Raw genomic sequence first — 27,399 nt, forward strand, 5'->3', positions numbered from 1 at the left:
AATTAATTTTTTTTAAAAATCCTGTTTATGTTTGATCCCCCCTCGTACTTATATTACACGTTAATTTCAACATATTAACCCCTCAGCATCGCAGCCATTTAAAGAGCTTCCTACCCCGCGTCCGGATGAGATTTCAAGTATGCACGACTGAAATACATTGATTCACTTAAAGTGTTACTACAAGTATAAGATTAGCCCGATATTCATGAAATTTGGAATTCCTTATGACAGAACTAAGTACATGCAGATAATTACATAATTGTTTCAAATTTCCTTAGTAATTTAGTTCCGTGATGTAGAGTTCGAAGCACTCTTCGAGACAGAGACCCATGTCACACTCCTGGCAGCAGTACACTGACGTCTTCTTTTCGTCGTGTTTTAACACACGATACAGCGTCTCTGAGGTTTGGATTTCTCACTCTTGGGTGCTAATTTCCTGATAAAATGTCTTTCCTGCAACCTTGGAACTGTATTATCTGATGTGCACCGACCTCGAATATTTCTTTCCCTGCCTGAGCAAGCGTATTTTGTAAAACAAACCTTTCACCAGCTTAACCCGATAAGGTAATTGCTCAATATTTGTCTCTGTGACCTGTGTGAATATTATTAGAGAATTTAGGTATCATAATTCACTGCTGAAAACTTCCCTTTGACCTGTATAATTATCTATAGTCTCCTACACGAAATTTCCAAGTACTGTTTCCTCCTCATCGTCACTGTCATCATTTACCACTGCCACATCATCTATTTCAATATCGGTGCTGCTCATACTGTCACTACTACTTCCGACTAAAGTTTCATCTGAATTATACAATATTTCAAGCACGTTACGGTCAAACGATGGCTGAGCGCGGTGCGTGACACGGACTGATGAAGCTACAGCGAGACCAAAAGCAGCAGGACGAAACTGAATGAGGGGAATAACATTTATAATGAAACAAATCAACTCGATACACATTTCAGATGAAAGGTCCAGACATCGTCTTTCAAGCGAGATATATACCATGAACAACTGGTTCTCGTATCGTATGACAGAAAGCAGCACTTGCTGATGCCTACACAGAGCACTCGTGGAGAGTTACGAAAATATTACGAGCTGAGAAATAAAGACAAATATAATAAATAAACTGCACTCCCAATGTACAAATAGAGCAAAGAATATCATGCGAAAAGACAAACTTCTCAGATCATCATTTCTTTATTTTATTCTGTGGGAAAGAATGAAGCAAACAGACTTTTAAGAAAAGCAGAGATTGGTGCTCAGACTTACCTGACAGATACTTAACCTTCCAAAAACAACTACATTATAATGATTTTCAGTTCTTATTTACAACACGGATAAACCCGAAAATGTCTTCTTGGAAACAAAACAATTCGCATATCAATAACTCCAAAACTCTTTGCGCTACAGTCGTAAATGTGAAACCATGTATGGATCTATACCACATATAGAGGTCGGCGGCTACGGAAGAAAAAAGGGTCTATACCACCTATAGAGGTCGGCACTGAGGGGTTAAGAGCATTTTGTGAATTGTTTGGGACAAATCCATAGTGTTAAAAATTAGATAATTTTCTGATGAAAGTGCAGAAGTAAATCAGAGGAGACTGTTCAAAATATTGAAAAAAATGTTGAGTGCATAGGGTTAAATATAGGCCTTATTACTCCTTTACTATAATCATTTGGCACCATTTTTTCAAATACATCTAAATAGCCTATACAGCCATCATAGATCAAATGGGTCCTGCTTCTTATGTCATTTCCACACACAGTCCATCCAATTCTGCTGCTTTTCCCACTTTCATTTGTTTGGCAGCAGTTTCCACCTTTTCCATTGTGATTTCACTCTCGGATTCTGTCTCTCACTCTACCTGTATCATCTTGTCTACACCCCTTCTCACATTCAGGAGTCCTTCGAAGTAATCCTTCCATCTTTTCCTTATTTCCTGATCTGCTGCAACAGTTGTTGTACATTGCTTGCACATATTCTATCATTTCGTTTCCCAAATCCTTCATGTTGCATTACTTCAATACTTCTGCTCCGGGTACACTATTGTAAGCCTTTTCTAAATCGAGGAATGCCATTACCAAATCTCTTCCTTATTCCCAACGGTTTCCATTAACTGCCTCATACTGATGATAGGGTCTAGTGTTGGTCTCCCATTTTGAAAGCCTTATTATGATTATCTCTCCATTTTTCCCTTTCACCTGCTTTGTGTAGACTCTTCCTTCTTACAAGTCTAGTTAGATCCTTTTACTGCTATACGGGGTACACATCCGCTTTTAACTCTCTTGTAAATCCTTCCCAGCTTTTCTTTATGTACTGCTTATTATTTTTTCATTTTCTGATACATTCTACTACTTTCTTCTGTTTTATCCCTGCTTCATGCTTGCCATGATTTCTTAGTTTTTACTGCCTCTTGTACCCTCTCATTCCATTGTGGAGTCTCTCTATCTTTCATTCTTTCAGCTATTCTACCACAAGTACTCTGTGGAGAGCTTACAAATGCCTTCTTACACATGTCTCATTCTACTTCCTCACTCTCCACCTCAGTTCTGGGTATGTGTTGTTTCCATTTATATTGGAATTTTTCTTTTATTTCCATATCTTATACATTTCTATATTTATATTTTCTTCTCTCTTATTTCTATCATTTTCACTATTTTTCCTACTTTCATTTCTTCTACTACTTCTCCATGGTCTCCTGTCTGTTACATTGTAACAGCTGTCTACAATTTGCTCTTTCCACCAAGAAGTAATCATTTACTGCCTTTGTCCTTCTGTTTTACTACCCATATCTTGTAATTTTTCTGCTGTTCTTTCTGAACCATGTATTATCCACACTTAATCCATTTCACACAAAAAAATCCACCAACTTCTCCCTCTTCATTCTGCTTCATCCATTCCTTTTCTGTTACATCCCACCATTGCATTTAAGTTCCCCATGCCAGTCACTTTCACATCCTTTATTTCCCTCCCCAATGTCTCTAGGAATTTGTCCATTTTCTTTGCATCCTGTCTGGGATGCATATACTTGGATGAAATCATTTACTCCATTCTCTGTTCATAACTGTATCTTTATTAGGCCACTTTATCTGCATACTCATCCAAGATCTGGTTGGTTATTATCCCCACGCCATTCTTTGCCTTATGTCCTCCACTCCAACATAGAGTGTATCCTTACCTTAACTTCATTTTTTCTTAGCCTCTCCACATAACCTCACTCAGTCGCAATCTTATCATAACTATATTGTCTTCTATGAAATCAATCACCTCTTCCGATTTTCTAGTCAGTTACATGAGACTGATTATTGCCATCTTCATAATGTACTTTACACATTGCCCACTTTTCACAGTTCTCCCAGCATAAGAACTGCATGTCGGTTTTGGAGAATGTCCTAGCCTTTCCCAAGGCTGATTTAAAAGTACCATTTTAGGCTATATTACGATGGTTGTATGCATGTATAGTATGTTACGATTTTGTGTGTATTACAATTGTTCCTGGCAAAAGTCATAAGAAAACAACTGAACAGATTTTTTTTTTTTAATTTGTAGTATCACTGTTGCAAAAAGTTATCACCCCAAATAATGCCAAGCCAAGCAACAGTCGATCACAAATCGTTTTTTAGTTCTCTAGTCTAATAAAATAAAGCGCATCCAATACAAAAGTGCCGAACATGTTGGTGAAATCCCTTCTTTTTTTATCTTTCTTTGTTATTTTGTCACTGGTTTACATATGTAATAAGATTATGTAAGTCTTGAACCACATAAATTACTGTTAGGACTACTCAACTTTTAAAGTTTATGCTCTACTCGAGACTGTGATTTTGAATGCAAGCATCTATTCTCTAAAGTTCTCAAATGCATTATACAGTCGAAACTGGTTAAGACATCCCTTTCTAGCGCATTTCCCTGGTTATTACGCCATTATTCTGAAGTCCAGGATGTGTCCTATTAAATACATGCTAAAGAAACCTGGATAGCACATTTACGTCACTCTTTAGTACGCTCATAACCCCCACCATAAGAAATTTAACACTAGAACCGCCAGAGCGGTCAAAATGACCGCTACACATTTTCCAGACTCAATTGTGACTACAGTTTTTATTGTAGAATATTGAGCTGCAGTGACTTCTCGTGATTAGTGGTCAAGAAAATCCATGTTAAATATAATTAATTTTGCATCAATGGATGGGGCGTTAGTAATGGGTATACCTACTACTGCCAGAGCGGTCATTTTGACTGCTGTATTACCTATCGTAATAAAATGTATTATAACACATACCTCTCATTGAGATATAATCATCTGTTCATAATTATCCTATCAACAACGATAATATTCAAAAACTAAAAAAATGTAACTGGGATATATTACGAATTGTATGAACATTATTTTCGCTGTGTCTCCTGTAGTGTTGTCTATCATCAGCTTGTCACAGTACAGTGAACATGTCTCATAAACCACCAGTTGCTGAGTCTACTGCATGACATTTCTGAAGATATGTCTGATGTAGAATGTGGTCCAGATATAAAGGACCTAAGAAAAGAAAATGCATACGAAGATTACTACCAATCAAATGAAAACTAGGATAGGGAACTCCACAGAAGTCCCAGTCTCACGTATGGCTGTGACCGTATGGAAGCTGCTGAATAATGACGTTCGGAGACCAACTAGTGCGTCTGGGTGTTATGAAAGTGCTATTCAACCGGCCAGTATTGCTACAATAGCACTTTCTGTCCAATGAGTAAAACAATGGCAAACTATTTCACTACTTATCATACCTTCCCTTCTTCAGATCATGCTGAAAACTCAATTTTTCACACCAAAGGCAAGTTGATATTAGTATTATTATAACTATCAGCAAAACAACATCGGTGAAATTCCTTGATTTATACCGTATTCAAATTATAATGTAGCCTCACATAAGCTGAGTACTGACGAGTTTTCAGTTATTCTATTACAGCCGTAGAAATAGTAACCCGTAAAGCATGGTATCATAGGGGATGCGACAACCAAGGTAAAAGCCTGCTGTGGCCAGAAAATGCGTCATTAGGTACTGATGGCATCACGGAGTGGATTGTAGCAGACTTTGGGAAGTCTACACCCGGTAGAATCGCTCACCATACCACCTCGAAAGAAAATCCAGGACTTTCAAAACGGCATGTTTGTGACGACAGTGTAACGAGTGTGTGGCGTCTTTTTATTGATAAATCGATATTAAAACTCATAAAGCAATGTACAGAAACAGAGGCAAAACGATAATAATGAGGAACTGTGCGTACCGAGAACGAAAATATAATTATTTCAGTAGCGGTAAAAATGACTTGACCGTATCGGCGGTTCAAGGTATAGAATATATTCCGGCGGTTCTAGTGTTAAATTACCATTCCCAGCAGCGGAGCATAGTTGCATTTCACTAGTTGCATTTCACTTAGTTTACAAAAGAAGTATATTTATAACCCCACCCATTCAATACAATTAGTATCGCTGTTTTCAATACTACGGAACAAAAATGAGAGCGATGGTTTGTAGTGGAGTTGCATGTCGGCCTACAGCTGCAGGGAGCGTCAGTCCCAAGACAGTCTCATTCTCTTTGCGCCTGACATGTTGGTGCTTAATTTTACATTTGTGAGGCCTCTTTCAGACGGCGTGGGTTCGACCCGCTTCTGCGCTTAGCCGCTGGTCCGCCTAGGCCTAAACTAAGAACTGATTGTTTCAAATAGAATCTTTGACGATGCAGAGGCAAAGAGTAACAGCGCACCAGGGATATGTTTGAGCAGGCGGTCCGTGGTGAGTCGCGGTCCCACGCTCACAGTCACTTGTTCTTGTACATTAGTTTTCATGCATGTCATCATATACAACGGATCGATCGTGCTCGTGATATCAGTATAGAACCCAATAGTGTACCTATAAGAAAGTACAGTATAAGAAAGCTCTCGCCCATTTGACATACAGTATTTATTTCTCATTTTAAAATTAAAAGTTATTTGTGTGCTTTTTTCTTTTCCTGTGTGACCTACAGCGGCTGTTATGGAACCGAAATAGACATTGAGAACTTAATAACTTTAATGTGGGAAATACCAGTGGTCTAGTGTTTGGGAAAGTGTGATATTTAGATCCGTTATTGACAGAATATCCTCAAACTTGTACCCACTTTCTTCTCTAACGAAATGTGAACTATTTTTGTATTTTCATAAGTGTAAACGAAGACTGTGATGGTCCGTATTTATTACCCACACTGAAAAGAGTGTTGAAAATGATCCAGTGGAAAGCGGAGAGAGTTTTGCATTACTCGACTCGTTGTGTGTGTAAGAGTCAGTGGAAGCGGGTGCTCTTGCGCATACACACGGACACGTTTTACTCCCGAGTGACTTACGTACGTAAATTAGGCCTACTGTACATACTTATACAGCTGACATATTGATGCTTACTTTTATGTTCGTAAATGAATTGTGTAATAACGTACATAAATTAGGCCTACTGTACTTATGCATAGCACTGGGTGAGTTGGCCATGCAGTTAGGGGCGCGCAGCTGTGAGCTTGCAACCGGGAGATAGTGGGTTCGAATCCTACTGTCAGCAGCCCTGAAGATGGTCCGTGGTTTCCCATTTTCACACCAGGCAAATGCTGGGGCTGTACCTTACTTAAGGCCACGGCCACTTCCTTCAAACTCCTAGACCTTTCCTATCCCATCGTCACCATAAGACCTATCTGTGTCAGTGCAATGTAAAGCCACTGGCAAAAAAAAAACTGTATGCACGGTGGTTTGCAGGTCATTCAGTTATGGAGAAGAAGAAAGCTAGACAGTTTACAGATGATGAAAAATTAAAATTTATTGAGAAAGTGGATGCTAAACCACACATGAAACGCGTGCAAATCATCCAGATGTTGGACTTTCCTGCGACAACTTTAAACATAATTCTAAGCAACGTGTATAGTTCGCATTTCTAAGAACGTTTTTCCTTGAAGTTTTACTATGTTGGTGTTCTTAAAATGTATTATTTCATTATTTATTTACAATTATAATTAATGAAACACTTGTTTCTTTGTTTTTATTGTAATTATTTTTACGTTCAGACCTAACCTGAAATTTAACAGCGAAGTTGTTTTTAATTTTTTTTTAGCACGTTCCTTCTTTGACATTTTGCGGTCCCCAAAAGAACGTACTAACCAGGTTTGGTGTATTTAATCTGCTCAAACGTACTAACCAGGTTTGGTGTATTTAATCTGCTCGTCACAAATCACAAGCCACAAATTGGTAAAGAAATCATCAACATTCGAGAAATTTCACTTTATTTGTGACCTTGAGACACTTACTGCACTAGCCAGTATAAGTGGGAAGTGATACAAGCTTTTTAAATGTTAGGCTGCATATAAAACAACTACAGTTCTCATAAGGATATTTTAACATAAACAATGTAAATGTAAAACTCCGCATCTCATATTTGGGTCAATACAGTAAATGAAATGGTGTATTGCTTTTAGTGCCGGGACTATCCGAGGACGTGTTTGGCTCGCCAGGTGCAGGTCTTTCGATTTGACGCGCGTAGGCAATCTGCACTGTAACGGTTCAAATCCCGTTACAAGATGATATCTGTATTTTTATTATTGTATGATTTTATCTGTATTTTATTATTATTATTATTATTATTATTATTATTATTATTATTATGTCAGTATTATTATTATTTTATCTGTGATATTATTACTATTATTGTAATTATCCGTTTTATTCAATTCGATTTTGCAATTGCCTGTTGCTTGCAAGATTGTACTTACAGTAGATGTATGCATATATACGTATGTGTAGATTCACACTCAATACCTGTACAGTGAGAATTGTTGCATATATCAGAGATTGGAAGTGACGTTGTTATATTGCTATACCAGTGGAGATTCTGCCAAGTCATCGCCGCGCCATGGCTACGGCATTGTATTTATTTAGATATGCGCTCACGGAGTTAGCCGCCTGCGGGCTATTTCACCACTGTATGTAATATCTGTCGCGTAGGTGAGAGTATGTCATTGTTATTTCTGGAGATTACGTAGTTGTGTCAACTAACGTCTATATAAGGTGGATGCATATTGTAGCGTCAGTCATTACTTATACGGATGCAGTACAGTGAAGAAGTCTACTAGATCAAGAAGCCTTAGTTGGTCAGTCAACAAGTGTGAACGAGAGATGGAGAAGACTCAGTGAGCCATTAATTATTGGTCATTGAGAGAGTGAGGCCAAAAGTTGGTTGGTCGCTCACTTAGTTGAAGATACGGACGCAAGGCTTACCATGGAGTCAGAGAGGGCAACCCAGGACCTACCAAGAGGTAATACCATAATGACTTACAAAGAAGTCAGATGAGATGGAGAAGAAGCAGTCATAAGGATGTATCACCAAGTTAGGCGTGACACATCTACAGTAAACACCAGATCAAAGGAATACGTCGTAATTACACTAAAAGTGTTGAAGGTACAGTCAAGTGAATCAGTGAGGGAAATATTTCGTATAAATTGTTAAATGTCCGGTCAAGAAGAATTCAAATTCATGCCTAGTTTCTTTCAGTTGCAATGTCATAATTTCATATTCTCATCTGTTTTATCGCAACAAGACTCACTATTTTTTGATATATTATTTAAAGAATATATATTGTTCTATCAAACGAATTCATAGTTTCATTTCTTTGACAGTAAAATATCTTAACCTCAAAATTAATGGGGAAACCGAACGCCAATCTCCTTTTCCCAGAACTTATATGGTATGTTGTCAAAAGTAAGCTTATTACCCCACACCCTAGAGATAGTCAAGAGTCTCATTTTATTATTGCTGTACTGAGTGACAGCTGGCGCCCTTCAAATAATGTAGGTGTAAGTAAGCAGGTAACAAGTAAGTGTGAGTACAAGGTTCAACAAGTGTGTATTTTATTTAATGAATGTTAATTTTCAGATTTTCCATTTTAAATGCAGATATTCAGATTTATCAATATAAATTCAGATTAATATGTTTGTAAAGTTAGTCAAGCAGTTAGAAAAGTCTCAATGTGGTGCCCAACGTGGGGCTCAAATAAATTCAGAATCTGTTCTGAATGACAGCATATCGTAGGTTCATTTTGGGAGGAGTATGCACATTTAAGCCAACGGAAATTATTACCGGTAAATATCAGGAGTGTGATTTTGGAATATATATTTGTATTTTGGGGATATGTCAAGGGATTTGAAGAGGGAAATTAATTTGAGATCGCGTACTATCACTAGTGAACCAAAGATGGACAAGGAAGACAATGACAAGTCATGTGAGGACGAGGTCATTGCTTCTGTGAACATCCAAGGTGAAATTCAGAGTAGGGAACAGGTGAATACAATGGAAACTTCTGAGGTAATTCAGGAAAGTGCAGAAATTGAGAAGCACACTGAAACCCAAAAGGAAATCGCGGGGGGAATGAACCAAGATTTTCTAAATTTGCTGATGGCCAGATTTACCGAGCTCAGTAATGAAAATAAGAAAGAGATGAAAGAATATTTTAGTAGTAGTAGTAGTGAAAATAATAAAGAGATAAAAGAATTAATTAGTACTAATAATGAAAATAATAAGAAACAAATGGAAGAATTAATTGGCAGTAATAAAGAAAATGTTAATGTGACCAATGAGAAAATAGATGCTTTAAGTGAATCACTAAATTATAAAATAGATACTAAGATAGTAGAGGTAACTAGTCAAATATCTACGTTAGAAAATAAGTTAAATAAAGAGTGTGTTGACCTTAGAGGAGAAATGGAGTCGAGTTGGAGCGATCTTCATACTCAAATTGAGCATGTCAAAGGAACTTGTACAGAGAATATCAAAGAGTTAAGTAATAAGATTTCTAGTAATCGGGAAGAAATTAACGAGATTGTAGACAAAAGACTAGACAAGATCCATAAAGCAGTGGGGCAAGATATGAGGGAATGTGTCAGTAAGGTAGAAACGTTTGAAAAAAAGCTTGGGCAGGTCAGAGAACTAAAGAATAAACAAGAAACTTTGTCGCAGAAGGTTACAGAGAAAGAGGAAAAATTACAGGAAGAATTGAGAATAATGAAAGAGAATGCGGAGAAAGTGGCGGAAGAAAAAGTTTTGAATTGCCAGAAGGTACTACGGCAAGAAATGAGAGAAGGTCAGATTACAAGAGAAATAGTAGTAACGAGTGGTTTATACAATAGGGACCAAGATTTGCCTAAGTTTACTGGAAAACAATTTAATCCTATGGAATTTCTAACATTAGTTGAGAAAAGATTTGCAAATAAGTTGAGGGATAATATTATCGAATGGGAATACGTATTAGAGATCTTGTCGAATTCCTTCATTGGTGAAAGTAAAACCTGGTTTCAAGTGTACCGTAATAATATGTCTAATTTGGAAGAATTTAAAGAGAAGTTTATTAATAAGTTTTGGGATGAGAATGTCCAGGGTCGTGAAAGAGAACGGATTATGTTTGGTAAATATAGACAACAGGAGGGGGTGTCTATGACAGTATACTTTCTGGCACACGTGCTTATCTGGAAAAATCTTAATAGTATTGGTTCAGAAGTCGATATCGTAAGGATTATGTTAAAACATTATTCTGATAGGATTAGGGAAGCTGCGTGTATGCAGAAAGTCAGTACTATCAAAGAAATGGAGGTATTGCTAGATAGTTTTGAGGCTCTGAATAGTAGCATAGGTGGCAATCGACCACAAAGTAGAAATGTAGAGGGAGCGGGAAACAGGTCAGATAATTATCAGAGGAGAGTAAACAATTATGATCAGACGAGGGCTAATAGGAATTTGAATACTGATAGAGGTCTGCAGAGTTACCCGAGACAATCCGACAATGGGAGGCGTGGGGATTTGAGTCATAGAGATGAAAATAGGCCTAACACGAGTGTTATTCAGGATCCATCATTGAGCCAGCGCACTTTAAACTCTCAGCGGACTGCATAAACAGGTCACGTGAACAGTCCGAAGGTAAAAGTTGTCAAAAACAGGTAGGTAGTGTAGATAATTGTGTAGTAAAAGTAGATTTAGGAGAACAACGTGATTGTGACCTAAGTAGTGATAAGTCAAATGTTTTAAGTGATGACGTAGTCATAGATAATAAAGTAAGAAATAGTAGTATTAATCTAGATATAAGGAGTGAACTATTAAGTGATATAAGTAGTTATAATACTGAGGATATAAGTAGTGAGGTAGTGACTCCGACGATAGAAATTATTATATGGAGAAGAAAAGTGAAGGTATTATTAGACTCTGGTAGTGAAAGGTCATGTATTAGCTCCAAGCTTTACGAGGAAATTCTGAAAGAAAGTCAGAATATAACAGAGATTCCTGTGAGGCAAACCTTCATTATAACAGCGGTGGATAGCAAGTCACAGAGAGTAAATAAAATGATAGCGGTACCTATTACGATTGAAAATGAATGTAACTTTCAACCATGCCTTGTTGTGCCAAATCTGGTGTATTCAGTTATTTTAGGAGCTGACTGGCTTACAAATCATGGAGCTAGATTAGACTTTGATTCGGGTAGTGTGTGTTTGTCCTGGGGGAAAACTAGCAAACAAGTATGTGTGAATTATGAAGGGTCTGAGGTAAGTGTTGATAACGTGTGTTCTGGTAAAGGTATTAGGGAGGGGAGTGAAGGTGTTCCTAGTGAGAGGAGATGTTTTGACGTGTGTCACTTGTGCATAAGACAGGATCCAAGGGATAGTCTGTATGAGACAGTGGCGAGAAGTAATTTGAGTGAATTACAGGAGGAGCAGTTGTGTTCGATGTTAGGGGAGCATCGAGATGTATTTAGTGATAAGCCAGGAAGAACACATGTATATGAACACAAGTTCGTTGTACATGACCATTCATCATTTGTGGGACCTAAGTACCCCATTCCACTCAAATATGCTAGTGCTGTCGAAGAACAGATAAACATTATGCTGGATTACGGAATAATTGAACCATCTTGTAGCCATAGTATTAATCCTTCAATTATCGTTGCCAAGAAGGACGGGTCAGTCAGGCTGTGTATTGACGCCAGGCTTATGAATCAGAGGATTGAGGCAGACCAACAGAGGCCCGAAACAGTGGAAGAACTCATTCAGCGTTTTGAAGGAAAAACATGGTTTTCCATCATGGATTTGTCTTCTTCATTTTGGCAAATTCCCCTCAGAAGAGAGGACAGACCTCTCACAGCTTTCGCATATAAGAATTGTTTGTATCAATTTGCTAGGGTCCCTTTTGGTACGAAAACCTCTTCCGCAGCGTTGATTCGTGCTATGTCTAGAGTTTTAGGTCGGGATACAGGGGATTTTGTTACTATGTACATTGATGACGTAGTAATAGCATCTCACACTTTTGAAGAACATATGGAACATTTGAACATAGTTTTACAGAAAGTTAGAGAGGGAGGCTTCACATTAAAACTGGATAAGTCAACATTTTGCACACAACAGATTACATTTTTGGGGCACACTGTATCTGCACAGGGGGTAAAACCAGAACAAACGAGATTAGAGAAGATTAACAACACGAGCACTCCACGTAATAGTAAACAGTTAAAATCATTTTTAGGGGTTTGTAATTATTTTAGACGTTTTGTCATCCAATATGCAGCGTTGTTAGAGCCATTCAGAGGCTTATTGAAAGGTGGAGCTAAATGGAAGTGGACAGTTGAACATGATGAGGCATTTCTTAGGCTGAAGGAAGGTTTTAATGATGCCGTTATGTTAAAATACCCTATGCCTAATCGCGAGTTTGTACTCATGACCGATGCGTCAGAAAAGGGCATTTCCGGATGTTTGTGTCAGAGGGATGACGAAGGAAATTTGGGTATTGTTTCTTTGGCGAGTCGGGAACTCAGCTTGACTGAAAAAAGGTATACCATCACGGAAATTGAGTTCTTGGCTATTATCTATTCATTAAGCAAATTTAGGATGTATGTATTAGGGAATAAGTTTGAGATATGGACAGATCATCAGGCATTAGTATTTATTAAAACATGTAAGTTAACAAGTAATAGAATGACAAGGTGGATTTTAGCTATCAGTGAATATGACTTCACTATTAGACATATTAAAGGTAAAGATAATGTCTTAGCCGATTTCCTCAGTAGGAATTTATCAGGCAATACTGAGTCAAGGTATGTAGATATACGAGAAGGAATACTGGTATGTGTGGGTAATGTGACGGACAACATGACAGAACGAGATCGATTACGTCATCTCATGGTGGAACAGGAGAGGGACGATGAGATGAATGTTATCCTGACCTGGTTAAGAGATAAGGAGGCAGATGTTCTTGTGAAGAAAGGTAAACATGAATATAAACTAAGTAGTGGTTTCCTGTCAAGGAAGTGTCATTCGGGGGAATTTAAAGTTTGTGTACCAAAGGCATTACAGGAAGACATGATTTGGTATTATCACAAAGAACTCGGTCATTTTGGGGCAAACAAGGTTCTTTATGCTATTCAAGGGAATTTTGTGTGGAAGAATATGGGAAGGAGTATTAGGAAATTACTTGCGACCTGTGATCTATGTCAACGTAGTAAGCATCCTAACAGGACGTTAGAGGGTCCACGGCAAGCAGTCATTGTAGACAAGCCAGGCCAACTTATATGCGTAGATCTGTTCGGGCAACTAGTAAAATCTCGGTATGGATACCGGTATGTGTTCGTTTTGATTGATGCCTTCAGCAAATATGTCAAAATGTATCCCCTGAGAAAAGCTACGGGAAGGGGTTGCCTAAAGCAGGTTATTGACAGATATATTCCTGAGTTTGGATGTCCACTCAGAATATTATCAGATCACGGCAGTCAGTTCAGTTCAAAGATATGGACTACCAAGTTGAATGAACTGGGTGTTAAGGCCATATATTCGTCTATTCGATACCCACAAGGTAATACGGTCGAGCGGGTCATGAGAGAGATCGGGAGAATATTCAGAGCATACGTACATGATAAGCACAGTTCGTGGTTTTCACGACTGGGTGATGTAGAACGATGGTGTAACACTACGTTACACGAGTCTACGAGATGTACGCCGTATGAAATTCATTTTGGTAAGAAACCAACCGATCATATTGCAAGTATGCTAGGCTTAGACTTGGGAGAGGGAAAATCTAAGGATTATTACATCCAGCTGGCCAGGGAAAATTTAATCAAAGCAGGCAATAAACGTATTCGCCAGCAGAAAAGGGCAAAATTGGACGAATTCAGTTTGGGTGACAAGGTGCTACTCAGAGTTCCATTCCCATCATCTGCAGAGGCGGGAAATATGTCTAAATTCTTTCTTTTGTATCAGGGGTATTTCACTATTGTGAGCCGTATCGGGAAGTGTGCATATTCCTTAAAAGATCAGGAAGGGAAGATTGTCGGTACTTACAACATTAAGAACTTAAAGAAGTATTTCACATGAGATTTGTTCAGATAAGATTAAGATGATTAATTTTTGTAAGAAACTGGCAAAATAAAACTAACATCTGCGATATGCGTGTGAACCAAGTGTCGTATTGGTGTATTGGAAGAATAAGTGCTACATTGTCATGTACTGTGTGACAAAAAAAAACGGAGAACAGGACATTGGACAGTTATCTACGATAACAATATGCGAGAAAAGTTCTCATATAAGTGAATTTTCACAAAATATTTTGATATGTTAAAAAAAAAAAAGAAGAATGTAGTGTAATCATTTAAAATTATTTGTATGTGTTAAATTGAGTGCTGTACTCTTGTGATTTGTATGAGAGAAAAAGAGAATGGGACACTGAACAGTTATCTACGATGGCAATGTGCGAGAAAAATTCTCATATGTGATGTATTATAAAATGTATGGATGCTGAAAAAGAAAATTATTGTTGTATACTTATTTAAAGTGTTTATATGTGTCAGTGTTATATATATATATAATTTTGTTCATAAATCAATCGATTCTCTGTTCTTCGATTTATTTATGAGGGAGGCGTATTGTAACGGTTCAAATCCCGTTACAAGATGATATCTGTATTTTTATTATTGTATGATTTTATCTGTATTTTATTATTATTATTATTATTATTATTATTATTATTATTATGTCAGTATTATTATTATTTTATCTGTGATATTATTACTATTATTGTAATTATCTGTTTTATTCAATTCGATTTTGCAATTGCCTGTTGCTTGCAAGATTGTACTTAGATGTATGCATATATACGTATGTGTAGATTCACACTCAATACCTGTACAGTGAGAATTGTTGCATATATCAGAGATTGGAAGTGACGTTGTTATATTGCTATACCAGTGGAGATTCTGCCAAGTCATCGCCGCGCCATGGCTACGGCATTGTATTTATTTAGATATGCGCTCACGGAGTTAGCCGCCTGCGGGCTATTTCACCACTGTATGTAATATCTGTCGCGTAGGTGGGAGTATGTCATTGTTATTTCTGGAGATTACGTAGTTGTGTCAACCAACGTCTATATAAGGTGGATGCATATTGTAGCGTCAGTCATTACTTATACGGATGCAGTACAGTGAAGAAGTCTACTAGATCAAGAAGCCTTAGTTGGTCAGTCAACAAGTGTGAACGAGAGATGGAGAAGACTCAGTGAGCCATTAATTATTGGTCATTGAGAGAGTGAGGCCAAAAGTTGGTTGGTCGCTCACTTAGTTGAAGATACGGACGCAAGGCTTACCATGGAGTCAGAGAGGGCAACCCAGGACCTACCAAGAGGTAATACCATAATGACTTACAAAGAAGTCAGATGAGATGGAGAAGAAGCAGTCACAAGGATGTATCACCAAGTTAGGCGTGACACATCTACAGTAAACACCAGATCAAAGGAATACGTCGTAATTACACTAAAAGTGTTGAAGGTACAGTCAAGTGAATCAGTGAGGGAAATATTTCGTATAAATTGTTAAATGTCCGGTCAAGAAGAATTCAAATTCATGCCTAGTTTCTTTCAGTTGCAATGTCATAATTTCATATTCTCATCTGTTTTATCGCAACAAGACTCACTATTTTTTGATATATTATTTAAAGAATATATATTGTTCTATCAAACGAATTCATAGTTTCATTTCTTTGACAGTAAAATATCTTAACCTCAAAATTAATGGGGAAACCGAACGCCAATCTCCTTTTCCCAGAACTTATATGGTATGTTGTCAAAAGTAAGCTTATTACCCCACACCCTAGAGATAGTCAAGAGTCTCATTTTATTATTGCTGTACTGAGTGACAGCTGGCGCCCTTCAAATAATGTAGGTGTAAGTAAGCAGGTAACAAGTAAGTGTGAGTACAAGGTTCAACAAGTGTGTATTTTATTTAATGAATGTTAATTTTCAGATTTTCCATTTTAAATGCAGATATTCAGATTTATCAATATAAATTCAGATTAATATGTTTGTAAAGTTAGTCAAGCAGTTAGAAAAGTCTCAGCACGTCGTGATGAGGATGAAATGATGACGAAGACTATGCCTATACCCAGCTCCCGTGCCAAAGAAATTAACCAATGATGGTTAAAATTTCCAATTCTGCCAGGAATCGAACGCGGGACCCCTTTGACCAAAGGCCAGCATGTTAGCATTTAGCCATGGAGCCGACAGCAATACAGTAATATCCCAAGACTTCCCATGGCTTATATGTAAGGTGCAGCATTTGTTCAGGTCATGAGTACACAATCTTATACAATGCCTGCTGAATCCCCTGTGGGTGGGGATGATAGAATACATCCATGTATCCCCTGCTTGTCTTAGGGGGACTAGGGACTCTCAAATTTGGAGCATGGCTTGGTGACCACGGTTACCCTAGTTGAGTCTGGCATTTCCAGTTACTTGTGTCAGTCATCTCACCTTCATCTTTCCTATCCGACCTCCCTTGGTTAACTCTTGTTTTTTTCCTGACCCCAGCAATATTAAGGTTTCTAGGCCAAGCGAGTCTTTCATTTTCATGCCCTTCATGGCTTTTCCCTTTCTTTTGCTGATACCTTAACTTTTCAGAGTGTCAAACTTCTCCCATTTTTCTCCTAATTAGTGTTAATAGAGGATGGTTGCCTAGGTGAATTTCCTTTTAAAACAATAATCGCCACCACCACTACTAATGTGTCCTGGTACCCTTAGGTAACACGTCAAAATGAGTAAGTACTGAGAAACTGCAATTTATCGAGTGTATTGGCCATGTGGTTAGGGTCACGCAGCTGTGAGCTTGCATTGGGGAGATAGTGGGTTCGAACCCCTCTGTCAGCAGCCCTGAAGATGGTTTTCTGTGTTTTCCATTTTCACACCAGGCAAATGCTGGGGCTGTACCTTAATTAAGGTCACAGCCACTTCCCACTCCTAGCCATTTCTTATCCCATCATCGCCACTGTGTCAGTGCGATGTAAACCAAATGCTGAAATTTAAAAAAAAGCCAGTTTCTAACAATTTTGTTCCACTTATTCAGAAGTGAGCCATGACCAACCACAGCACTAAGAATATTTCAAGTCATGAGATTTAAGAATGTTTCCAAGCATATTGCAAATTCTCAAGACTCTAGTAAGGTATCTGGCCATATAAAAAATATTGGACTCGTGTTAGGAAGGAGCAAGTTGTATTCCTGTCTGAAAGCCTAGTGACTAGTGCCCTGAGAGAAGTTCCAAAAACCTGCTCGGTGACACAATTGTGGAAAATCTGTTAAAAATAAACATCTAACCTTGGACATAATGTATATTTTTTTACAAGTATGAACATTTAACAAAACTTGTTCCATCTTCAAGTTGAACACTCAGAATGCACTGTCTCCTTCTAACTGTTGCGGCTACTCTGCCTTATAACTCCTGTGGTTTCCCTAAACATTACCAGGCAAGTGCGATGCAAAAATGGTCTCTTAAGTAAGTTCTTTGCCAATTGTTTCTCTGGTACTTGCTCTAATTACCGTGATTGCAGGGCGTTAATACAAAGATCCATAGATATGATGTATCCATCCTTTCGTGAGATTCTGATTTAGTGTTGATGGGATTGAAACTTCTTGACGATTGATGCGGGAAATAAGTTTCAAAAAGAGAATAAACAGCAACAGAGAAAATAAATGAAATGTTAGAGGGCATTCGACCAGTGCAGGTTAATGTAAATAAAAAATGTGTGTGAATAAATTAATTCCATCCCCTGGTCTAAGGAGTTTAGACAGCCAAAGTAGGGGACTTCGGGGACAGTGGGGACTTCGAGGGCCCTGGGACCGCTACGGTAGCTGTGAAAGCCCTTCAGGAACTCTGAAAAGTGGTGGCAAAAGGGGTCTCTGGTTAAGATGCAGCAGGTCGTTATGCTACTTAGGTTCCAAAATGGGTTTTAAAAAAAAGTAAATAAATGCAATGTAAATTTTAATCTTATACCAGTTGCATAGTATTATTTGAAGTAATTCCACATACTGTATATGAGTTGACTATGTTTGTAAGTATAGGGGATATTATAAGTAGAATTTTGTAAACAATATAAATTTATTAAGGATGATCTGTTTGTTTAATAGAAAAAAATTGTTAGCATAAATTGTATATTATTGTATTCTAGAATTTTTTTTTTTTCTTCTCTTGTTAATTTAAAATGTAGTGCTTGACAATAATGTATTTTAGTGTACCATTTGCCACCGAGGTAGACACCTCATTTGCAAATAAAGAGATTTTGATTTGATTTGATTTGATTTGATTTTCACTGTACCTGCAGATACACGACATAAAATGCCATTACATGTTACAAATCTCACGACTGGTCCATATTGAAATGTAGATTAATTCAATAATGATTCAAGAGTTTATTGAGATCCACCTATTCAATACACATTATGTATTCAATGCCATGTTGGAAAAAATCTCATCTAGTGTTTCCATATACCTGTTGGATAGTTTTTATTTGTATATTCAGTAGTATGTTTTCTCGCTTAACACGTTCTTTTTCCTTGTTCCCTGCAGAAATGTCTTAATGAGGTTTTACTGTATTGATTTTCTGTCCACACTTAGAAACTTATTATCTTTTATTCTTGGTTACAGATAAACATCTCTTGATGGCCCCGTCAGATGTAGCTGGTTGGGGCATATTCCTGAAAGACAGTGCTCAGAAGAATGAGTTTATATCTGAATATTGTGGTGAGATTATTTCTCAAGATGAAGCTGACCGCCGTGGCAAGGTGTATGATAAATACATGTGTAGTTTTCTCTTCAATCTAAACAATGGTAAGTCCCTGGTTAACGTACAGTAAATAGTTTGAAGTTTGGAAAGTATGTAGTATAAATATCTGTCATCTGGGGTTGTCAGACTCTTGTAAAAGTGATTTCACATATCTCAATAGCAAGAATATTTCTATACTCTTTCTGTCTCCAGATTTTGTTGTGGATGCAACCCGTAAAGGCAACAAAATACGGTTTGCAAATCATTCCATCAACCCTAACTGTTATGCCAAAGTGATGATGGTAAATGGTGATCATCGTATTGGGATCTTTGCTAAACGTGCTATTCAGCCTGGGGAAGAGCTTTTCTTTGATTATAGGTGAGTCCTTTTTATCTTTTAAGTTTTGTAATGTTGATTGAAATGATAAACAGTTTGTTTTCTTTTTAGATTAAAACCTGGATTTTACATTATAAATATACAGGGTGAATCACTTAAAACTACCACCATGAATATTTCCTTACTGAGATGTGCAATGAACTGTTAGAATGGATGTACGTACAGGAACTCGCAAATGTAATCATACAATGATTCCAACAATGCTTTGAAGGTGTGTTTTTAGCACTAAGCTTATGTATTTTAAATGGAACAATTCCTATTTGCTTTCATTCTGTGGTTTGGAAATATTCATAATGGTAGTTTTAGGTGATTCACTCTGTATCTTGGTGACCCGACCTGGCTTTTTACATCTGGAATTTTGAATTCTATATTAACAATCTTACGAGTCTTATAAGGTCAGTCGAAGACAGATATTTAGGAAAGGTTATTCCAGTGAGAATTAACTTGTAGGTTTCCAGTAAGATATAGCAGATATTGTAATGAAAGAGGTCAAGTGGACTGCATTGTTAGTGACCTATCCAAGACTTTTGATAGTGTAGCTCATGAGAGACTACTGACAAAAATTGTTATTATTTACCAATACATCGCAAACGAGAAATATCCTGGTGGCACTGGTAAAGTAAAGTAAACATAATTACGTGATGACAGCAACAACAACAACAAACAAACAACAAGAGTACAACAAGTAATTCTATGGAAAGAAAATATTACATGAAATACTACTAGTTTAACATTCTAAATCCAGCATCATATAAAAATTCACACACAACTGAAGTTTTCCAGTGCTTAACACTACGGCTTACAATACTATAGGTTGAGCTTACCACACTAAAACCTTGTTAATTCGAAGTCATTGGGACGCAAAAATCGGACTTCGAATTACGTGATTTTGAATTAATCGCCAACACATAATTCGGAAATGTGTACCCTTGCGGCATCACAATATATGCTAAGACCCGTTATTGCATGAAATTAACCTTCATTCACATTCTCAAATGCCATGGAAAAAACTATTTCCATAATGTATCCAACAAGGTGCATTTACAGTATTCAAATAATGCACTTGGATAACTCACTGGCAAACATAACCTCACACAATGAAATCAGAAGAAAACATGATTCAAAGACGAGGAGAAATCTATACTGGCTCCCCTGCGCAAGTGCTTTATTCATTTGATTACTGTACTGTATGCATTTTAGATGCGATGTACTTGCACAGAAAGTACCCGCATCGCGGCTTATCAAACTTTCCTATGACGAGGGGAGAAAGTCTCTTGCTTTCGTCCACATTACAACAACAGTACAGTGACTATACTTGTACGATTTCCCACCATGGCACTTCTAAGACCCATTAATGCATGCAATCACTTTGATTCTCAGTTTAAACATTGCAAATGCCATGAAAAACACTAAAAAACAATGGCAAACATAACCTCACGCAACGAGGGGGGAGAAAAACACAATTCAAAGACGAGGACAAATTATGCTGGCTCCCCAGTGCAAATATGCTTTATCCTTTGGATTACTGTACTGTTTGCATTTTTAGGTGCCTTGTACTTGCACAGAAAGTGCCTGATGCCCTTAAAACATCCTGACTTTTCGAACTTTCCTATGACGGAGGAAGGAAGTCTCTTGCTTCCGTGTGCACTGCATAGCAACACAGTACAATTCCCGGCTGGCAATTCTCTCCTTTAAAACCATAAGTCCGTTTGGCCTCAGCATCTTAAAAAAATAAAACAGACAAACAATCCAGTTTCATCAGCATTGACAATAATGTTTGGTGCGTACCAGTTGATCATACAAGCCACGCTTTTTCGCCAACTGTCGGCATCGCCAATGTTCGCGGATACTACCTCTCCGCACACTGCCTGCTACCGGTATGTAATACGATTCCACTCAATCTTAGCACATATGAAGCATACTGTAGACACGCCGAAGTGGGTGAAAGTGCGGAAAGTTATCCCTACACGTTCCTTAAGACATGTTCTTTCATGACGCGGAGAAATTTTGAATTTAAATTACTCTGTAAAATACTTTTTTTTTTTTTTCAAAATATAAAGCCAGTTTCAAATTAAAAGTCTGAATTCGGTAACAGGACCGACATTGTTCTTTGAATTACGAATTATCCGTATTTCGAATTAAACAATTTAAATAACATCCAAAACCATACCTCATGTTTCGGGAACGAGAGCTGCTTCAAATTAGGCGAGATTTTGAATTAACCAATTTTGAATTATCGAGGTTCTACTGTACTAGCTTAACATTATAGGTGATAATAAAGTAAAGTTAAACCATGATTACCCTATAATAACAACAACAACACAATTTAAGTATTTCCAGTACTTAACACTATGGCTTACAATACTATAGGTTAAGCTTACTGCAGTCGAAACTGATTAAGACGCCCCTCTCCAGCGCGTTTCCCTGGTTATTACATTATTATTCCCTAGTCCCAGTCCATGTCCTATTAAATACATGATAAAGAAACCTGGATAGTGCATTTACGTCATTCTTTATTACGTTTGTTATATTCCCACCATAAGAAATTTAAATTAGCGCTCCTGGCCACATTGCGTGCATGAGGCACCTGCGATTACTGGCCTGGGTGAGGATTTGGTAGAGAACTTAATTTCATGGCCCTAACGTTTTGGCCTACAGCTGCAGTGAGCATCAGTCACAAATGAATAGGTGTTTTATGACACAAATAAAAAGACGATGGGATCATCTAATAGGCCATATACTTAGACATGATGGGTTATTGAAGAAAATAATAGAAGGTCCCATAGAGGAAAAATTATAGACAATAATCAAGGGACACTGGAAGGTATCAAATAGACTTCATTATGATTAGGCAGAGATTCAGAAACCAGGTGTTGGATTGCAAAACTTTCCCAGGAGCAGACTTGGACTATGATCACAACTTGTTGGTCATGAAATGTCATCTGAAGTTGAAAGAAAAGAGAGTGGAGGATTGTTACAAGGAACATGTTGCACAAGGACTAAATGGAAAGGCTGAAGGAAACACAGTAGAAGAATGGACAGTCATGAAGAATGAGGTCAGTAGGGCTGCTGAAGAGATGTTAGGAAGAAAGAAAAGATCAACAAAGAACCAGTGGATAACTCAAGAAATAGTAGACCTCATCAATGAATGATGAAAGTACAAGAATGCAAAAAATGAGGAGGGCAGAAAAGAAAACAGGCAATTAAAGAATGAAGTGGATAGGAAGTGCAGGGCAGCTAAGGAAAAATGGCTGAAGGAGAAGTGCAAGGATGTAGAAAGTTTTACGGTCCTAGGAAAGGTAGATGCTGCATACAGGAAAATAAATCAAACCTTTGGAGGAAGGAAAACTAGGTGTATGAATATTAAGAGCTCAGATGGAAAACCACTTTTAGGGAAAGAAGACAAGGCAGAAAGATGGCAGGAACATATCCAACAGTTGTATCAAGGTAAGGACGTAGATGATATGGTTTTGAAACAAGAAGAGGCTGTTGATGCTGATGAAATGGGTGACCCAATTTTGAGGTCAGAATTCGACAGAGCTGTGAGAGACCTAAATAGGAACAAAGCACCTGGAATTGATGACATTCCCTCTGAATTACTGACTGCTTTAGGAGAAACCAGCATGGCGAGGTTATTCCATTTAGTATGCAAGATGTATGAGACAGGAGAAATGCTATCCGATTTTCAGCAGAATGTTGTTATACCTGTTCCCAAGAAAGCTGGTGTTGACAAGTGTGAAAACTACAGCACCATTTGTTCAATATCTCACATCTGCAAAATTCTAACACGTATTTTTTACAGAAGAATGGAAAGACAAGTTGAAACTGAGTTGGGAGAAGATTATTTTGGCTTGAGAAGAAATGTAGGAACAGGTGAAGCAATTCTGACTTAACATCTGATCTTTGAGGATCAAATTAAGAAGGGCAAGCCCACATACAGGGCGTTAGTAGATCTAGAAAAGGCATTTTATAATGTTGATTGGACCAAACTATTTGAGATTCTGAAGGTGATTGGGATCAGGTACCGAGAAAGAAGAATTATCTACAATCTGTATAAAGATTAGTCTGCAGTGATAAAAATCAAGGGCTATGAAAAAGAAGAAGCAATCCAGAAAGGGGTGAGACAAGGCTGCAGTTTGTCCTCCGTCCTTTTCAATGTATATATAGAACTGGCAGTAAAGAAAATCAAAGAAGAATTTGGAAAGGGAATCACAATCCAAGGAGAGGAAATCGAAACCCTGAGATTTGCAAAATGTTATTTTATCAGAGACTGCAGAAGATCTGGAGAAGTTGCTGAGTGGTATGGACGGAGTCTTGGGTGAGGAGTACAAGATGAAAATAAGTAAGTCCAAAACAAAAGTAATGGAGTGCAGTCGTACAAAGTCAGGTGATGCAGGAAATGTTAGATTAGGAAATGAAATCTTAAAGGAAGTGGATGACTATTGTTACTTGGGTAGCAAAATAACTAACGATGGCAGAAGTAAGGAGGACATAAAATGCAGGCTAGCACAAGCAAGGAAGGCCTTTCTTAAGAAATGAAATTTGCTCACTTAACATTGATGTAGGAATTAGAAAAATGTTTTTCAAGACTTTCGTTTGGAGCTTGGCATTGCATGCAAGTGAAACATTAACAATAACTCGCTCAGAAGGAAAGAGTATAGAAGCTTTTGAAATATGGAGTTACAGAAGAATGCTGAAGGTGAAATGGATAGATCGAATCACGAATGAAGAGATACTGAAACAGATTGGTAAGAGGAGATCGTTGTGAATAAATTTGACAAGAGGAACAGATAGAATGATAGGACACATCTTAAGACACCCAGGACTTGTTCAGTTGGTTTTTGAGGGAAGTGTAGGGGGTATGAACAATTGGGGTAGATTAAGGCATGAGTATGACAAGCAGATTAGAGCAGATGTAGAATGCAGCAGTTACTGTATGTAGAAATGAAAAGGTTAGCACAGGATAGAGTGGCATGGAGAGCTGCATTAAACCAGTCTATGGACTGATGAATCAAGCAACAACAAGAACGTAGTTGTGTACAGACTTTGTTTGGTATAAATCACGGTCGTATCATTCATTATTTGTGTGCTGTATGATCTGTCTTGTGTAACAAAACGTAAGGTTATGTCACAATACATCTGCTGTATGTATATTAATAAGAGTTCATTTATTATAAGAACACGTAATTAATAGTATATAATTTATTATTACCTGTAATTATGATGTATAAATCCAATGTAATGTTGTGCGACACAGGTAATAGTCTAGAACAACATACCTTTGTCACACGAGTTTTACAGAACATTCTATTAATTTGTACATAGGTTATTGGAGACTCGATAAGATTCAAGAAAAACATGTTGGGTCATACTTTTCTAGAAACCTGGCCTGGCAAGGTATATAGAGAGACAGTCGTGGGTAGTGGAGTTGAGTTGCTGGTGAGAGTTGTTAGTAAAAGTCGTTAGTCAAGTGTGTTAACTCGTGTTGTGATTTTGTTGTGTTGGTAGGGTTGACATGTGAATGTGGCATTCTTCTTCTTCTTCCTTCGTAGCAGTGTTTTGTTCAAGATAGCAGTTTATTAGTGTGTGTTTATAATTTGTAAATGAAACGGTGTACATAATTTACGGCATCTCCTATGTGCGTCTTTGTGATTACGGCAATTGTAGTAAGTTGGGTAGTTTCTTTCTTCCATTTTTCAAGGTTTTTATTTGTGATTATCTTCTTGATTGAGTTAGCTGCCAGTTGTTTGGTTCTCATGTACGTACTACTGCCTTTTTCTTTGCTAGTTTATTTGCCAGTTCATTGCCTTGTGTGGGGATCCATTGTAAAGTGATGTTTCTCTTTTAAAGTTTTTAATTTTGTTAGTAGGTGTTTAATGTCATGAATTCTTGATGAATGGGTTTTGGTATTTGAGGATACTGCTTGTATGGCAGCTAATGAATCTGTGACTAGGACTGTTTGTTTTTTTTTGTTTTGTTTTTTTCAAATGAATTGATCCCATAAATTAGATTTTGTAGAGCAAGATAGAAGTCTTGTATTTCTCCATCAAAATTATGATATCTGCCTACTGGAGCATATTGTGAGAAGAATTGGCAGATAACTCCAGTGCCTGCTCGTCTTATCATCTATTGGAGAGCCACCTGTGAAGACTTAACCACTGCTCTTCAGGGTATTCTTCGTTTAGCAACCGAAGTGCTGAGCTCCTCAGCATTACTGGGATACCATCTCTTTTTTTAAGATTGTCTGTGAGAGATAGGTTGGTTTGTATTGAGGTGTAGTCCAATGAGCTTATTGGTTCAGGGATGGTTTCAATTTTGGATGGTATACTTAGTGCTCTTAAAATATTTCTACTAGCAGTTATAGGTGTTTCTTGGGGTTTTAATTGTTCATTGTGTCTTATTTTGGGTATCCAGTTTTCTTTTTGTGATGCTTCCATTTTAACTAAGTTTATTGCAGCTTGTTTTTTTTCTTTTTCTTTGTATTGGTGGGCTATTTGTATATAGATATAGTGCTGTGATTTTAACTGCTCCTGATATTAATCTTAAGGCATTTGATTGTATTCTTTCCAGTTGTTCTAGACATGTTTTATTTCCTGTGACTATTACCACACTTCCATATATAATTATAGATTTCATGTATGTGTTATCGGTGCTGTTGAGTGTGTCTTGTGTACATCCCTATTTAGTGTCTGCTAGTCTCTTCAACAGGATAATCTGTTTATTCGCTTTTTCAGATGTTTTCCATACTTGGTTTTTCCAATTTAACATTTTGTCCATTGTCACGCCTAGATATTTAGTGCTTTTGCTCTTTTCTAGATAGTCATCTTCCAGTTTGAGTTTGAACTCGGTATTTTTATGTTTAAGCATGAAGAACTGATTTACGGTTTTTGTCTTGCTGACAATCGTATTATTCTCAGTCATCCATGAGATAAGTTCCTCCAGGGCTGCATTCATGATTTGTTCTAGCATTTCTTTCTGTTCATTGCTTTTTTTTTTTTTTTTTTTTTTTTACTAGCTGAAGTCCAGATAAAGTCATCAGCGAATGTGCTGACCTTAATACCGTTGGTAGGTCATTATTATATGTGTTGAAAAGTGTGGTGCTAGTTATCGCTCCTTGTGGTAAACCTATTTTAGACTGTTTTTAACATGATTCCGTCTCCCCCCATCTTGTTTTTATCCATCTCTGATATAGGAATCTTTCAAACCAATTTAGCATGTTCTTTCTTGCTCCATAGTTTTTTTTTTTTTAACTTGATGATGAGTTTTGATCTCCAAACATCATCGTAGGCTCCTTTAAAGTCTATGAAGACTGCTAATGTACTCTTCTGGTGGTTGAAGCCTTGTTTCATGTCTTGGACAAGTTTTGTTACTGCATTTGAGATTGACATGTTTGGTATTTTTGTGTCTCCAAATAACAATTTAGGTGTGCTGATACCATTTTTTCACATATTTTGGCGAGTATTGAAGTTAGGATTATGGGGCTGTATGACTCCATTTCGTTTTCGTCTTTTCCAGATTTAGAATTGAGATTATAGTGTCATTAGTCCAGTCTGTTGGTAGGGGTATAGTGCTATAAAGTAGTGTTTTAACCTATAGTTACTATAATAAATGTGTACTGAATTCTTCATTTGAATTGTAATTATCTTCAGTACGGACCATTATGAAAATTATAACTTATGAAATAATATGCCGCAAATATTTAGGTTGAATCACTATCACTTGTAAGTATGGGCTTCAAAAAATCAACACGAGTCGAGTTCACGGCATGTAGTGAATGTTAATGGCATGGAAATTAAGACGTATTTTGGTGAAGATGTTCTAGAAAATGACAATGGTATTGATTTCAGCTTTGGTGATAAGCTAAAAGAGAGACCTTTCTGTTTGTG

General features: G+C 37.4%; 1 protein-coding gene across 2 annotated transcripts in view; it reads left to right on the plus strand.

Moving 5' to 3' along the window:
- The window catches only part of E(z) (histone-lysine N-methyltransferase E(z)), a 180,638-nt gene that overhangs the window by 142,556 nt on the left and 10,683 nt on the right, over positions 1–27,399 (plus strand). For both annotated transcript variants that reach the window (XM_067147736.2, XM_067147737.2), the window contains exons 12-13: positions 18,999–19,181; positions 19,330–19,495. In XM_067147736.2, the coding sequence (XP_067003837.1) occupies positions 18,999–19,181; positions 19,330–19,495 (349 nt within the window). The remainder of the gene's footprint in view (positions 1–18,998; positions 19,182–19,329; positions 19,496–27,399) is intronic.

This window comes from Anabrus simplex, chromosome 5 (assembly GCF_040414725.1).
Source record: "Anabrus simplex isolate iqAnaSimp1 chromosome 5, ASM4041472v1, whole genome shotgun sequence".
In the NCBI taxonomy this organism is placed as follows: Eukaryota; Metazoa; Arthropoda; class Insecta; order Orthoptera; family Tettigoniidae; genus Anabrus; species Anabrus simplex.